The 16945-nt window shown below is 38.2% G+C and overlaps 2 protein-coding genes across 5 annotated transcripts in view; one reads left to right on the top strand and one right to left on the bottom strand.

The window, feature by feature from the left end:
• The window catches only part of FAM149B1 (family with sequence similarity 149 member B1), an 18593-nt gene extending 2626 nt beyond the window's left edge, over positions 1 to 15967 (top strand). The window contains exons 4-15 of one of the 2 annotated variants that reach the window (XM_030029622.2): positions 355 to 497; positions 1136 to 1255; positions 1857 to 2027; positions 3725 to 3912; positions 4180 to 4310; positions 4854 to 4907; positions 5370 to 5482; positions 6127 to 6333; positions 7464 to 7590; positions 7913 to 8038; positions 9033 to 9114; positions 10959 to 15967. In XM_030029622.2, coding sequence (XP_029885482.1) covers positions 355 to 497; positions 1136 to 1255; positions 1857 to 2027; positions 3725 to 3912; positions 4180 to 4310; positions 4854 to 4907; positions 5370 to 5482; positions 6127 to 6333; positions 7464 to 7590; positions 7913 to 8038; positions 9033 to 9114; positions 10959 to 11032 — 1536 coding nt within the window. In that variant the 3' untranslated portion in view covers positions 11033 to 15967. The remainder of the gene's footprint in view (positions 1 to 354; positions 498 to 1135; positions 1256 to 1856; positions 2028 to 3724; positions 3913 to 4179; positions 4311 to 4853; positions 4908 to 5369; positions 5483 to 6126; positions 6334 to 7463; positions 7591 to 7912; positions 8039 to 9032; positions 9115 to 10958) is intronic. The other variant, XM_030029623.2, reaches the window with a different exon arrangement.
• Positions 5325 to 16945, bottom strand: DNAJC9 (DnaJ heat shock protein family (Hsp40) member C9). 3 transcript variants are annotated; one of them, XM_030029636.2, is made up of 6 exons: positions 16710 to 16945; positions 16463 to 16603; positions 16001 to 16255; positions 15133 to 15216; positions 14195 to 14339; positions 5325 to 5463 (listed from the first exon to the last, which is right to left on the bottom strand). In XM_030029636.2, the coding sequence occupies exons 1-5, from the start codon at positions 16887 to 16889 to the stop codon at positions 14220 to 14222; spliced, it is 780 nt and encodes a 259-aa protein (XP_029885496.1). In that variant the 5' UTR covers positions 16890 to 16945; the 3' UTR covers positions 5325 to 5463; positions 14195 to 14219. The 3 variants fall into 3 exon arrangements, with proteins under 3 accessions (XP_029885496.1, XP_029885497.1, XP_040983375.1); XM_030029637.2 differs by lacking the exon at positions 5325 to 5463 and adding an exon at positions 11406 to 11930; XM_041127441.1 differs by lacking the exon at positions 5325 to 5463 and having other exon boundaries at positions 13650 to 14339.

Below are 16945 nucleotides of genomic sequence, written 5' to 3'. Positions count from 1 at the left end.
CATTAAAATGTCACTGAATTTTGTCCTTCCTGTTCTGATTTCTTTGATGTAAATTACTATGTCTTTAACTTAATATAATAATACAGATATTTCAAAATATTTTAACAGTTTTTCTGTTGTGTCAATGTAAGCTTTTTACATAGCTACCATCAGTCTTAACAGCAGTCTGTGTCATCTCCGGGGGGAAGTTATTTAAAGTTAATGTCTTTCCATGCAAAAGAAATAGAACTGTTTAAATCAGTCCCCGATAAGCTTTAAACAAATAGTTGTCTTTTTCAATTATAAAAAAATTCAATTAAAAAAACCCTCCGAATGCTATTCACTAGGTATTTATTGGATAACTTTCCTTTCTAGGAATTTGATAAAGCTGCCACACAACAAGTTCAGCAAATGTTCAGACAAATTGATGAGCTTCTCTATGAGCAGAAGGAAAATGTGCATGTTGAGGGACTGCGGGAAGAATGCCACCAGTGGACATCCAACTTTCTTCATCTCAGGTATTTTATTAATCAACTAAAGCTAGTACCATCACAGAGTTATAAAAGGGTAGGGATGGAAACAGTTGCTTTTAAAACAATGATAGTAGCAGGGTGGTTTTATGCAATTATATAGTAGACAGAGATAAAAAGATCACTCTGGTAGTCTGCCTGCCATTGTCATTAATAAACATTTTGCCATCTCACATTTGGTTCCTTGCCAGAGGATTATTGCTACTTGCAACTGACTTGGCCTTAACATATCAAAATTCTCTTAGAAAAGATGTATGGTATAGTTAAAAGCCATGTGCTTAAAATAATTTAAAAATCCTCCTACCCTAGTTGAGCAGTCCTTATGGCCATCTGTAAACTTAAATTTTAAATCTTCATTATGTGTACTTGAACAGTTTGTCCATATTCAAAAGTCTTACAGTTAGCAGAGCATAAAAAAAACCAGCAAAATTTTCCTAATGTATTTACCTGACTCAAACCAATCTGTACTGGGGAAAACTCCTGAAAGCACGTTTAACTATCACCAAGAAAACTGCATAGCTTCCCTACAGAATTTTTAGGATTTGCTGCTGTGTGTTCTTATACACTTCAATAATCTTACTTTCAACATTTTCTGATGTATTTATCCTTTGCTTTTGCCATGGCAGGGTTGTGGGGAAGCAGATAGTGATCCCCACAGATGAAGGGTATGGATGGTATTCAAGCTCACCTTCTGGCAGTTTAGGTTCCTCAGATGCAAGTTCACCACAAGAAAAAGATTCTAATGAGTAAGTACCAGCGGTTAACCCAGACCGTACCAAGGTGGGAAGGTAATTTTGTTCTCAGTGGACTGCAGTGATAGGCTTCTTAAAATGTGAAGCCTAACTCCTTTCTGTTAGGCTGAGTTTTGAACACAGCACACCTTTTTTTTTTTCCCCCCTTTTTTAACCAGTAGTAGCACATTCAGAATAGCAACACTACATAGCTGCGCTTATTGCTAACTACAGTAAACTGGTCAGTAAACAGAAATACCTTTGCTGCTGCTGACTTCGTAAGAATATGTATGTATTGCAGCTGGGTTTATTGTTAATAATTATTAAATTTGTGTAGAACTTAATACAAAGCACTACATTAGTACTACTTTTATCATTTAATGTTTTAGAATGTTTTTTTAATTAGCTTTGATTTTTTTTCTGAAGTTTCAAGTTCCTTAGCAAGAATTAAAAATATCCAAACTAAAAGAGTTTTTACTGTAACGCGTAATTTGTTGGCCTCCCTGCTGCTTGGCCTTAACTACCATGTTGTCTCTCAGTTCACCAAATACTGCTATTTGAAGTGGAATAACAACTTATTTTCATTTCTGCTTTCTGAAAACTGTCACCTGTTCAGATTTAGTGTTTTTGGCAAGAAGGTACCTCTTTCTGTTACTCCCGTTCACAAAAAGGCTGACCGTTCCAAGTCTCCGACCTTGTGTTCTCCAGAGAGCGAAGAAGGTGAAGATGGAGTAATTGTCTCTGAAGGCGTAATGGAGGAATATTTAGCATTTGACCGCAGAGATGTGTAGGTATTGAATATTAAGATAGCAACTAGTACCAGTATCCTGGAATTCCTGCTGTTGACATATATATATATATTTGGTTTTGATAAAGTATTTGATGAATTTATTTTTTTTATATAATTCCTCTAGAGAACCTTCAAAGGCCTGAGGTTGCTAGGGCACTGCGAATTCTCCCAATCCATTTCCTAGAACAATTTATTTTGCTAAATTATTTTTCTCAAATTTCTGTAATTTTTCATACTAGCCGTTTTTGTGCCTGGTTTAAATAGTTCATTCCATCATAACTAAGAGCTTGCTATGTATTGGCATTTAATAAAACTTGTTTAAATGCCATTTTTTTTTTTATATTAAGTCAAATTCATTGTTGTTTGTTATGCACCAGCAGTGTGCTGCTTTCGTTTTGTACTAGCATTTTGGGTGGAATTGTACCTTTCCAGATTTTCAGTGGTAATTTAATAATTAAAGTGGATTTGATGCTTGCCAAGAAATAATTACCACTATTTTTATCTTAAGAAGAAAGGATTAAGGGTGGCATAAAGAGGATCCTTTTTGCCCCTTTACTTTATTCAACCCAACAATATGAACATATGGCCTGGGTAAGGACTCTGGATGGTGGTATCAGTTGCTAACTACTCAACTGGTTTTAATAAATAAAGCCACTTAGCTGCATGGACCATGAGATTCAAATTGATAGGTGGTTTGCTTTGACTGGGCCAGAGAGACATTGCTGCAGCAAACAATATTGCTGTCTCTGTAAAATAATGGTAGAAGTATTATAGCTTTTTCTAGTGGTATCTCCTTTTTTTCCAAGGTTTGTAGCTTTTTGATGTTAAGTACTAATTCAGGGAGCAGATATGAAAGCCATAATAAATGTTCTTGTATCAGTGTTATTTTGTCCCTTCAGTAACATTTCTTTTGGCAGATGAACATAAACTTTTTTCAGCAGTTGTCTTCCAGGTTTCACACTTCAGAATACCTCTTGCATTGTGGAAGAGTCTGCAGCAAAGGCCACTTGCTGCTGTGAATTACAGTTTTTCTCCCCTCTCACTGAGTACATCTAAGTGTCTAAAACTGAATTAAGCCTGTGCCCTGAACACCTCCTGGCTGTTAGAGCAGCAGGCTGAGAGTGGCATTAAACAGTCATGAGTAGTAACATTCCTCTCTCTTGTCTTCAGAATTCTGCAGTGACATTAGATATGGAGTCTAACAACGTGATGAACAAATATCACTGTAACTATTAATATTTATTTTTAAATGGAACTTTGATCTCCTTGGTAAATTACTTGTTATTCATGAAGTATCATTTATAGTCATTCTGTACAGTGAAACCAAGGTGTGCAGTAATAACGTGATTGTCTCAGTCATTTCGCATTTAGGTCAGTGGTAGATACTGGAAGAAATAAAAGTTCAAGTGCCCAATGTACAGAAGCTTGCTTCTTTCAGTATTAGACTGTTATTTTATATTGGTGTTTATTAAACTATCAGCTCTCAGAAAAAAATTGTGTGATAAATACAGAACTTCTCCTGAAGTAATGTCTTCAAGCTGTTCAGTTAGCTGCCTTGACCTATTTCAGTTTAAGAGAAAATAGAACAGAAATGCAGCCTTAGCTGATGTTTTAATCCTATTAAATAAATGCAACAAAATATAGGAGACAAAGAAAATGTGTTTGTGGTACAGGTAATGCTTACATTTTTACAGCGAGGAGGAGTTGCATGAGAGGAAAATGGGACTGTCCTCTGGTAGACGGAAATTGGGGTTTCCTCCTATTTCTCCGTCTTCCTGCATGAAGGATTCTGTGCTGACATTTGTGTTTGATGACGTGTGGAGTGAAGTCCTAGGCTGCATGGAAGAATTAATCTGCAGACACTGGGACGGGTCAGCCTCTGGTAAGGATCACAGTTAAACTGCAGATTCAAAAGGGGATTTCAGTTACTTAATTTTGCAAGGATGCAACAAGAGAGAGATGTATTTGGGAATAATCTCTTTGGGGTGGGGGAAGGTTATTTTGTTAAGTGTGAGACATGCCTTCAAAAGACTTAGTAGAGCTTAGCATCTAAGAGGACTCTCTTTAAAAATTTTGGATTAATAGCACTGTCCACAACTAGCAATGCCGACAGTCTGTATTTACAGGAATTCTCTCCTGCTTTGCATAGATGACGAGAAAAATATCATAACAGTAGAAACAATCAGAGCAGATGCTGGAAGCCCTTTGCAGTTTGATTCTCTGCCAGCATTGTTACCTCGTATGCCACAAACTAAAATGCCCTCAGTGACATCAAACCTGGTAAGTATTTTTAGCCAGCTGGTTTGCATAGGGACAAATCAATAAAGTGCTACTTAAGCAAACAGATATCAGTACATCAGGGGACTGTTTAGATACGTAACTAGTTTGGATTTTGTATGAATGCTGACTGTCCTTTCTAACACCTAAGTTCTGTTATTGCTCAGTTGCAAGTTTTAATTCCTACTTTTCTCTTTAAAATTAGTATTTTTATATATGTATTGGACAACCACATGGTTATTGTTTGTTAATGATGTAGTTCCTTCTACATTTCAATAACATTTGAACTAAATTGTGAGATCCTATTCTCACTAGCTTACCTATAGCTAACTCATCAGGCAATAGAGGACAAATCTCAGTGCAGCTGTAAAACAGTTTTCTTTTCTCAGACACTGAAGTTGATTGTGTAATCTGCTCCTAGAGTGGTGACCACCAAAGCATTATCTGTTTATTCCATTTTAATTCAACTCTTTCCTTCTTATTTTATTTCTTTCTCCTTTATTTCTACCCTGCCTCTTCCTCATGTTCCCCTTACTCTATGTGTAGTGCCCAAAACCCAGATGTGGCCGCAAAAGCAAAAAGAGGAGAAAAACACCTCAAGTATGTATGCTGGAGAGATTAAAGCTCTGGTATTTTCTATTTGCTGTCGTTACGGTGGGTGGAATTCAATGTTTTTCCAGATCAGTCTGTATTCCAGGAAAGGAGTTTGCAGTTCTGTTCTTGACATAAAATGTCAACATACACTGAAGATCAGTTTTGTAAAGCTTCTGATTATAGCCATTGTTGGAAGATCCTGTCATGCAAATGAGAAGCTCAGTTGGAAAATACTAAGTATGACATAGCATGGTAGGAAACATTTTCTAAGCACTACCATCTGCAAGAAAAGTGGAATACTAAGATGCCTATCTTAGATGGGGAAATAATATAACTGAGTATACACCTGGATGTCATAGAAGAAATTAAGTTGTTTCCTCCAAAATTACTTACAAGAACAAAATGTGTAAATATGTGTACATGTCACTGCCAAACAGTAATTTACTTATTTATTTTTTAAACTTTCAGGTAAATCTCTCTCAAGGGTCAAGTACTGGCTCTCAACGTAATCTAAATAGCTTGATGGTGATACATGGGATCCAGTTACAGCAAAGGAATCCGCCTGTAACAGAGAAAATACTGTAAGAACTAGAGCTTGTCAGTTGTAAAGTAGAGCACTCTCACAGTGAGAGGGATCCAACCCAAAATATTGTGAGATAATTTTCTACACTGGACAAAGCAATTCTCAATTATTTTACTGCTTGTTTGTTTGTTTGTTTGTACCGTATAAAACAGTATACTGCTATTACAGGTTTTCTGTTTGATTGCTGCTGGCTTACCACTTAGTGAGTGGCTGTGGCATTACTGTTGGCACTGACATTCTGAAAAGAGATGAAGCTCAGAATGGGATAGAGAAACTGATTTGCTCAGTTCCTAGAAGAGGACTTGTGTTAGATCTAGGCTATGGGTGTGAAAACTGTTGGTTAGAGTATGGTTTTTTTTTAATCCATTCTATGATTAATTTTTACTTTTATACTGGAATCTTCAGTCAGAAAGTTCATAGTTCAATTAAAAAAAAAGCCTTCTTTTTTCTTTTCCATCCCCTATTCTTTTCTAATTTTGCTGTAAATTACTTTATATAGTTATGTAAAAAAATGAAAACACGTTATCCCTATCCATACATAATATTATTTATGTCAGATGTAGATAGATGAGTACTGTGGTAACAGGATAATTATCTGCCATGTTGAACATATCTCTCTTGGTTTTGTAATTCTTTTGTTAGGGATGTGGATGACAAACGGCCAGGCTCCAGTTCCATCCTCTCTAACAGAGTGTGGCCAAATCGTCCTCTAGAGCTCAGCACATCATCCCTATCGCATTCCACAAGAAGGCGAAACCCACCACCACGTACCCTGCATCCCATCAACACAAGCCACTCTCGTACTGGGACCCCAGGGTCTGTGGACGATGTCTTCAGGGGAACTCGACTGTATGTTTCAAAACCAGTTTCTCCCTGCAAGTTACCATATTTAGAGAACCCAGCTTATACAAAAAGCATTCAGTTGAACAGAAAAAACATGAATTATTGGATTGAAGAAATTAACTGCCCATTAAAGCACAATCTCACCTGAGAAAGCAGAGTTGCTAAAGTTGATGTTTGCTATGCTATGAAGTGCGATTCAATGAATCACATATTTAGGTACTTTTGCACACAAACTATAGACCTCAGTCTGTCCAGCAAATACAACCATCTCTTTCTTGACATCAGCTTTCTTTTTCTATAGCCTATTTCCAAGATTAACTTAAGTCTACAGTTTTTGGAGGTCAAACTGCCTGTTGCTATCCTAGCCCAGACTGGGGTATAAAGAAGGTGCTCCTCTTACATAGGTTATGACTGACCAAAGGACTCTTAATGAACTCAGTGAATGCAGAATCGCATCTAGAATATCTTACTTTTGTTTGGCATAACGATCTGACTGAATGTAGTCATTTACAGGGACTACATGGTATTAAGCAACAATGCAGGGTTTAATATACTTGTATATTCCATGCACTGTAAATTGACATGGTTTCCTTTCAGTTTTGCAGTTTAACTATAAACTCTAGCCTGCTGGTTTTTTTGTCATGTACTAGTTAGAGACTTGTTCCTTGTCCCTTCACAACTGATGTTTCTACTTCCAGTATTTTATGCTTCTGTTCCCTTTCTTCAGGCTTTGATCAATTTTACAGTTGTTAACATCTCCCCTTTATTACCATTTATGTTTAAATGTACATAGAGAGCACTAGGAAAGTCTTTTTTAAAATGCTGATTATAGTTTGAAGCTTTTCTAATGTATTCTTGCAGAACATCCTTCCTTCGGTCAACTCCAGAACATGTATAGAGCTAAGGCCTCTTGCTCATTTCTAGTACTTTTCAAACATATAGTAATATACAGACACCTTTCATGTGAAAAGGCTCTACCTAGAAAATAGAATAATCCATCTTGTAGCAAAATTCTGCAACTATTGCTCTTAGTTTTAACATTGTTTGTCTACATAATGCCAAACTGACAACTTTGTATGTTTATACAATGTCAAACATATAAACTTTGTTTTTTCTGTTCTTTTGGTGCATTTCAGTCTGACTGCACATGAGCAGCTGACCTCGCCCTCCCCGCTGCCACTAAGCCGAAATAATCTCCTACCACCTATTACTACCACGAGCACGGCAGAGCACACAAGCACTGCAGGATCCCAAAGGCAAACGGTAATAGGCACAATTTTAATATTGGATAGCCTAAAATTGTGATTGCTGCTGATCAAATTACCTAACCCAAGAGTTCTAATTTGTTTGTGATCTTGTAAGTGGCAGCAACTGAAATAGATGCACAAAAAACGCCATATCAACTTTGACTAACAGCATCCCCCATATTTGAATGCTTTAATTCCAATTAATGCCAGAATTTTCTTCCTCCCCATAACTAGGTGTAGAATGATTGACTTGGAAAATTAGCTTTAATTCCTAGGCTAATTACTTTAAATGTACTGCTGCAATAAGAAGTAGTCATAACTGTTATTCTTCAATGCAGAAATCTCGAGGGAACTCAAGTCGAGCTCACAGTGTAACAACACATGAAGATACCCACCAGCAGCTACAGGAGCGGCTTTTCTTACCTGATCATTTCTCCAGGCCTAACACAACCAACGCATTCTTGGTAAAGCATGGCAAATTATACCAAATCATCCTTAGTTACTCAATAGGGTGCTTTGACAATTAACATAAGTAAATGTTACTCTAGAACTAGATGTCATAGGTAGGTGATTGGTGCCAGGGAGTTCATCAAGTTTGCCATTTGATTAAATACCCACAGGTTAGCAGAAACATCCTTGCTTGGCACTTCTGAAACAAATGGGGCAAGTCACTTGTTCACAGATAGCAATCTTGCTATATTCCCCACAGCCTCCCTATAAGCAGCTGGTAGTACTACACTTTTCTTGAAGACTCCAAGTTTGAGATGCTTGGGGGAAAAGTTAAGTGTTACTCTAGGTATAACGTTTGAACTATCATCTGCACTGGTAATCTAGCATCTTCTGTGAAGGCTTAAGAACTGTGGGGTAGGAGAGGATGCTTTCAAGTTTTGTATAGACATTAAGAAGTCATTTCTGCAGCTGTATTCAGAAACACAAGGGCAGGATAGTCTTCATTGCTTTCTTGCACAAGTTTGCTGTACTATTAATGTCCAGTCTGTTTCAGTATCAAATACTCTTGGTTTAATTTATTGAAACATGAAACCAATATCTTGTCCTATCAAACAAGTATTTTTAGCTAAGCTTTAAATGTTGTAATTTCAACAGTTGCTTTTAAATAGCTGCTTGTTTGGTTTCTGTATATAATTTCAACATCCTTGACTTTGCAGTTACAAGTGTACAAACTTTCCAAAATCTGTTTTGAAACAGAACAATTTCCAGAAGTGGTGAGAATGATCACTGGGCCAGTTGAACACACTCTAAGGAAGAGTGTTATGGAAGTATATTTTCTACTCCTAAAGTTGATTTAACCCTCCTTAAACTCATAAAAGCTCTACTTAGACTGTTAACAACATATTACAAATTAGGTAATACATGCTTCAGTAGTTTATAACTGTATTATAATCTTGTTGTTTAAAATTCTTTTCATGCAAAGATAAATAACTTGAATTGTCTTTTCAGCCAGATCCACAGCACCACCGTTCATGCACTGTTATTGATTATACTAATCAATCTTGGACAAGCAGAGGATCAACAGGTCCAGGTATGCTGATCAGTCATAGAATTTAATAAGATCAAGCAAGAGGTAGGCTTTTGGGACCAGGATGCATTGCCTACGTAGGTAACTACATTGAGGAGGTTTTTCAAAGTTCTATTTAATGTTTTAAAATTTCCATTATACAAGTTTTATACTTGCATATAGAGTATGTTTGGGTGTGGTTTTTTACTACCACTTAGTATTTTAAATCATTTAAGGAAACTTAATGCAATCAGCCCCAATGCCCCTCATGTCAAAGTTCAGCACAGGAGTTGCCAATTTAAACAGGAACTAGCAACAACTACTTTCTGTCCAAGGATATTTCTTCTGCTCAGCTATACAACTGAAAGAAATTGCATTATGTCCAAAAGAAACTTACTTGCACTGTATCTGGAAGAGATTGTACTAGATCTGCACTAGATCTTAGATTTGCAGTAGATCAACTCAAAATATATTTTAAAGCTAGTAACTGTACCATTACAACTCACATGCATACTCCAAAATCAAAATATGCTTGTACTGTTTAATTTGTAACAACTGAATGAACTTTGTGGTGTTACTTAGATGAAATTCATTTTGGGTTATGCTAAAATTACTTATTTTTAATTGATCAAAGTATCAAGGCAGCAGGAAGGCATTTTTATTATGCATGTCATGCATACCCTTTCCTCCAGTTTCGCTTCTTTCACTGCAAAGTCATCTCCTTAAATTGTTTATGGTTAATACACTTGGAAAATAGTATATGCTTCAGAATAGCTATGTAGTCACAACCAGGGTTGTGGTTCTTTTTTAATAGTAGGAAGCTACAAGACTAAGTTGCACACTTGCGTACACAAGCATTACAGTAAACCAATGAACCTTACTTGTTTCAACTTTACCTTCAGAGATTTAGGTTTCTCACCTCATGGCACACACAAGGTCTAGTCTAATCAGTTGAGAGGGATTTTGTTCAGAGACTACAGTAGAGCAAAAGTTAACTTTTGTGCCCTAGAACAGCTTTTCTGAATGCCATCTTTATAGCTCTCACCTGAGTTCACCTGGAGCACTCCCTGTTAACTTTGTATTGATATTAAGTATCACCTCCACCTGGAAAGGGTGGCACAGAGAGGGGATTGGATGCACTTGCTGAAAACTAGGTCTGTCAAGACAAGTTACACTGGATTCCTTTCATCATAGGGTTTTGGGATTCCCTATGGAGTTGTCAGAATTTCCCACATAAAAATATACTAACAAGATAGGACTGAAGCTGCAAGTGTTAATGGAAGATGCAACAGTTAAAGTAGCAAGCACATGGGTGATTATTAGAGGTCAGGAGGGGTCTTTTAGCTTGTTTAATAACGGAATGGCCTGCTACCACTAATATAAGTGGTACAAGAGGTAGCTTGAGTTTAACAAAGGCACTAACCTGAAGTAACTTGGTTTTAAACAAGAAAGGATTGGTTCCTACTGAAAAATAAATATCTGCTTCTCCTCCCCCCCCCCCCCCCCCCCCCAAAAAGCCCCAGTATCTTTAAATGCAGGATGAGTTTTATGACTGCTGTATTAACAACAACAAAAAAATTTGAAATCAGTAGAAGAACTTTGTAGACTTCATGTCTACATGTATCTTTTGTGAAATATTGAGGAATACAGTAGTTCCCTGCAATGCAGCAACTACGAAAGCACAAGCTTTGCCCCTTTTGGGAAGGCCAGTCACATGTCTCAAACATGCATACATTATACACAGTGCAGTTGATGGCCACATATTAAAATAAAAAGCATTTTAGTTTTAAGCTAAAGGAGATTTATTTGGTACTTAGTTTTAATACCTTTCAGAATTTTTGAAGTTGTACATGGTCTCTATTTATTAGGTCTTCAGCTGCATGGTTCTGTGAAACCCCACAGTCGAAGTGGATCAGTCACAAAAAGCAAACAGGGGTTCTGACATGCCATGAAGAAGTATCCATCCATCTCCAGAGAGTCATGAACCACCTCTCATTCTCAGCAATGTCAACATTGTTTACAGAGAGTTTTCAAACACCCTTCTTTATGAATAGTTATTTTTATAAGTCTAAGAAGCAGCTGCCAAAGATTAGAAGGGGTATTCTTAAACATTCCATTTTCTACTAGTAAAAAAAGTTATACTCTAGTGGGCAGTAAAGCCTAATGCCTAGAAAATCTAGCAAACACTCTCAGTCATTGCTGTTTTCCCATTACTGGCTTGTGACTGGTTCATGTTGTTACGGGCAGGTGCTGCAGAACCTGCTGGTTTTTCCATTAGCTCTACAGAAGATTAATCAGGCCTTCCACAGTGGTAGTAATTTAATTTTTTAAAACTGTATTTATATGTTTAAAGCAATATTATGCTATCAGAAGCAAGCACTGCACATAATACTGCTTCTACAACTCAACTTAGAGAAGTTATGAATCCTGTAGTAAATGCAGCAGATATTAACACAGTTGTGTAAAAATAAGGTAGCAAACCAGATGTATGGAATTGACCGCTTTAGCAGTAGCACACCACTGACTTGTCCTGTATTATGTACTTATACCTCTTCCTTGGTGGCTGAAGAAGGTTTAAGCAAAAAGGAGTCTCTTCCTGCAAGTCATTCCGGACAGTATTCAAAGAAAGTACATTATTTTCCTGGTGAGATATTTTATGGTAATTTCATGGAATAGGTCAGTCTCCCTTTCTAACAATACCTGCAGTTATATAAGATTTCTGTACTCCACCATGAAGTTCCACAACCCACAGATGCAACGTAGCTTTTAGTAGATGTGTTCTGCACTGTGTGACAACATACCAGAGGTATTAGCTGTAGTTGTCCTTGTGCCTCCAAATACTGCAAAAACATGAAATACAAGCTTCTCAGAATAAACTATTAGTTGAAGGTCTTACTCCCAAACAGAAAGTGCCAGACTGCAAGTAAGTCTAAAGACAAGGTGAGGATAACCACTTACTGTATTTTAACACAGTTAGGACACCGCACAAAACCAGTTGTTCCCTTATAATCCAATTAAAGAGCACTTTTTCCTAAATTTCCTTATTAATGTTTTCCAAATTACAATTCATACTGGAAAAGACTTTTCAGTATTTTTTATGAAGTGGCTCCCCTATTTCCCCACTCTAAGTTATGCAAGCTAGCAAGAGTCCAGTTGATCCAAGCATGCTGTAATCAAGAAGAAGGGAAAAGAAGCCAAAGCAGAATTGTGCAAACGTAACTGGGTTAACTTTCCTTTGCATTTCTAGAGGGCAAAAGCAGCTGTGGTCTCAATCTACTTCTCTTAAGTTTGCATAGAGATAAATTGATGCTAAAGGGAGGCCTCTATTCACTAAACCCTTTCAAAATACAATTTCTCTTAACAGTTAGAGACTACCGGAACATTGTACAGCGTGTCATTTAATTATGTCAAGCTACCTGGAGATAAGCGTCCCGTTTCTATCAGTGCCATTCCCTCAGGGACCAAATTAGTTTTCTGTAGCCCTAGTGCGTAAGAGTTACAAAAATATACAAATAAACTAGAAGAGACTTCTAGAAACAATGTATTATTTTATAGCCTAAAGTAGTCAGCGTGTTAAAAAAGTGAAAGCAGTCTCATGATAAGGTAATTTTTGGTTTCTGTACAAATGGTTGACACCAGAACCTTCTCCTTGGCTGTTGGATAACTATTTTGTACAGTAAAAGTAATGTTCAGGCCACATGTTATGCAACATAAGGACATGCTGTACTCTCTCAGCATCAGGATAATTTTTGAAAGCAGCCAAGTAAAAGGGAACAGAGTTACCATCTACCTCTAGCTTCCCCCCAGGAAGCTCTATTAAATAGTCAGTTCCTAAATGCTATCACTGAGGCAATGAGGACCTTCAACTCAAAAGTAAGTGTTCACCTCTGGGCTCGTAAGCCTTTGAAAAATGATCCACAAGATAAAGCCAGGCTCATTCCTTTGAGCTATAGTAAGTTGAAAACTAGTCACCCTTCAAATTCATACCTCTGCACACTATGTCAAATGGTTTAAAAACAGCTGAAGCAAAAAACTTCAAAGTATTTGCACATCTTACAGAAACAATTTGCTTCTGAAATAACAGAAGTGTTGACAAATACAATGAAGTAGCTAATCACTACCATCCTACAGCAGACTTGACTGTGATGCTATTGAAATAACATGCAATACATTTCTAAGCTTTGGAACTCCTTGTCATGTGACATCATAAACCCTAGAAATACACAGGACCAACTCTGTTCTGTGGATTTTTTAAGTTTATTACTTCACCTCAGTGTGTTAGAGAATTTCTGCATAGTCATATACATGCTGCAGTCTCATATTCTTCCCAAGGCATCTGCCACAGACAATCAAAGACTGAACACTAGGTGGCCCTTTCATCTAATGTAGCATTACCAGCACACATGCCACCGTTAACAATATAGCCATATTTTCAGCTGCTATAGAAGTACGTAGTATTTACTTGACTTGAATCAGTCAGAAGAGTCAACGTGATCAGTTTGTTTTGAACAGCTACTTAGAAAAAATAGAGAGGACTGGGGAAGCAATATAGCACAGAATTCTGCAAGAACTCTTCATTTATTAAGTCTGCAATTTTCCAAAGTATCTTTATAAAACTACTGGAATATCTGAAAAACACCTGTTGGGCTGAAGTGCAAGACCTTCAAAAACAGCAGGTGTGTTACAAAAGAAGTGTGTGAACAGCAAAAAATACAAGGTTTCCAACTCAGAAACCACAGGAATCGGCATTGAAGACTCTCAAAGGTGTAGGATTACATCATTTTACCATCAGCTGTACCAATACCCATTAGCTGTTTGGAAGGAAGGTGCTTCAACACAAGTTTAATAAACACACTGCCATCCCAAACATCACACTGCTTCCTCACTGTAACAAAACTTTTAGTCAAGAATCTGTTTGATCTTAACTGAAGAGCACCCAAAGGATTTAAAAAAATAGCACCAGAATGCTTCGTCTTTCTTGTTGATGATGGTTCTGTATCATATCTCCCAGTCACAGCAAGTTGATGCACACACACTCCAAAACAGTAGCCCAGAAAAACTCTGAAATTCTCCCAAATCTGCATGTTCCCATACAAAGTGATACCTGATATTTCAGCCTATACAGTTCTTTATTTCTTTCCTTTCTTGACTGCAGTCTTCTTTCCTCCTTTTTTAGCATTACTCCCATATTTTGCTTCCAGTTGGGCCAAAAAGTCATCCGTTTCCTTTTTTCGATCTTTATTTCTGCTCTGGGGGAGGAAAAAAAAAAACAAAACAAAAAACAAAAACAAACCCAAAAACAACCCAAAACCAAACCCCAAAACTTTTATATTTCTCAACACAGATATTCTATTGCAGTTAGATAGCTACATAAAATCTTGGAATGTATTAAACAGGGAATACAAGCTACAGAAAGTATAGTACTGTTAAGCAAAAGCCTACTTGTGTATTCTAGGCTCTATACCTAACTTCCTTAAGTATCAAGACAGAGGTAGAGAGAGGCTATAAGAATTCATGATGTAAGGCTAGGAAAATCAAAACAATTTCTAGTTTAGACCCAAAACTCTATTACAGTTTAAGGAATGATAAAGCATGAACATCCTAGGAAGCCCACTGGACAATAAGAAAGAAGAAACAGAAAACACTCTGAAAAACAGAACGTAAACAGTATGTTTCTTTCCTCGATCCCAAAGAAACAAAAAGCAAAATAGTAAGACCTATCAAATTCTACATCCTCGTGGAATCCCTCAGAAAGAAAAAAATCATTAACACTCCCTGTCTTACTGCCTAAAACAAGAAGTTAAATATTTTGTGTATGCAATAAGGATATTAGAATAACTTTGTACATTTTTAAAAGGACACAGGTAATAAAATCCATACCATACACTGACTATTAAAGTACATAGATAGTTAACATTAAGGTCAGGTTTTAACCTCAGGAATCCAGAAGAGTTGCAAGGATCCAAAACACAAAGATGCTCAGGGACACCAAAATTATAAGCCAGTAACATAATCATCTTTAACAGATACAAAAAGCCTTACTTCAATCAGTGCTTTCAAGTCATCTTCTCCACCAAGGCCCAGTTCATCTTTAGTCTTTTCTGCCTCTCTAGCTTCTTTTTCTGCCTAAAATAGTAAACCACTTTTTTTTAAAAGAAGTATTTTGCACATAATTTGACAAAGTCTTCTAGTAGTTACCACTTTTTTTTTTTTTTTAATCTGTATACAAACAGCTGCAAGGAAACACAAACAGTTTCCAAGTTTGCCACAAATGAGGAATCAGTCAAAGAAAGCCCATTCTGGTTCCACAATTTAGTAGAGCGGAACAGTTTTTTGCTTTTTGACAATGCTGAATGTGATGCCTATCGCCCATCCCTGTTCCCCCCCCCCACGTTTTTTTTGTCTTAACAACTATTACATTTTCTTTAACTTAGAGAAAGGTTACTGTGATGTGCATGTAACATATTCTACAAAGCGTCCAAAAAAACCCAGGTTGGAGAAGTAGTCTATTTAGTCCAGAATCTTATTTCACACTTGCCAAAAGGCAAGCATAATATATTTCTGCCATGTACGCTTCTTAACTCCAGCAACTCATAGCTTTGTAAATAAATGCAGGGACATGGTTAACTGTAATAAGCCACTGTGTATAACAACGATATAAAAGAAAGTAGTACTAGGCAACAGCCTATTACAACTCAAAAGCCTTTCACAACAATTTCAGGAGGGGAGGAGTAGAGATAGAGAACACAGGTGACCAAATGTGAAAATTAAAGATACTGAGCAAGGTCTGTGACCCAGCAATCCTGTGGCAAACATTTGTCTCGGGAACAGTTTCATTTCTTTCTACCAAGGGAGATTAAAAACTTATCATAAATAATGCTTTCCGTGGTCTCTGATTGATAGAACCTACCCGCCTCTTTCTTGCAGTCATTTTCTGCTTAGACTCTTTTACAAAGCTCTTGTAGCGTGGAACTTCTCCAGACTCAATGGCTTTTTCTATGATTTTCCGTATTCTTGGTTCATCTGTATAGTCCGCACACAACACAGACTGCATTATACTGTCCATGTCACCCTCAAAATCCATATACGCTGCTTTAACATCGGCTACCTCTTCTTCTGAACCTTTATAGTTCTTTTCGAAGTCTTCAATATCTTTTACCGTGATCTGAAGCAATGAGGTGACACATCTTGAGTTACGCGATTTATTCACCAGAAGGATTTAAAAGACAGCATAACCCCCTCCCCCTCCAGTGTTCTACACAAAGCTCGTAAGGGAGACACGGCTACAAGTCTGAAGCAGCAGGCTTCCCCTTCCCGTAGGGTTTGCCCCCGCTGAGGTGAGCCCTTTCCCAGACCCCGGCCCGGCTCTCACCTTCTTGAAGAGCAGCCGCCAGTACTCCTGCCAGTCCCACTCATCCCTCAGCGCGTCACCCTCCTCGTCCACCGTGCCCTGCTCATCGTACAGGGCGCGCTGCTCCTCGTCGCTCAGGACGGCGTACGCCTTGCCTAGGATCTGCAAAGACACGGGGACCGGCCGATCGGTCGGTCGGTCAGGAAGCGGGCGGGCCGGCCGGCCGGTCAGTCAGAGACCGCCGCCGCCGCCACCCTCCCGCGCTCACCTGGAACCGCCGCGTCGCCTCCTCCTTGGCATCAGGATCAACGCGGTCGGGGTGTACGCGGAGGGAGGCGCGGCGGTAGCCGCGGCGGATCTCCTCGGGCGAGGCCTCCCGGCGAATGCCCAGGACGCAGTAGAGGTCCGCGGAGCCGAAGGCGGCCTCGCACTGCTCCAGCAGCCCCATCCCGCCAACGCCGCGACACCGCCCCTGCCCGCCAGCCCGCCGCCTCAAGAGCGCCA

The sequence above is a fragment of the Aquila chrysaetos genome, chromosome 11, assembly GCF_900496995.4.
Source record: "Aquila chrysaetos chrysaetos chromosome 11, bAquChr1.4, whole genome shotgun sequence".
NCBI classification, from domain to species: Eukaryota; Metazoa; Chordata; class Aves; order Accipitriformes; family Accipitridae; genus Aquila; species Aquila chrysaetos.
This window is presented reverse-complemented; position numbering and strand designations above follow the sequence as displayed.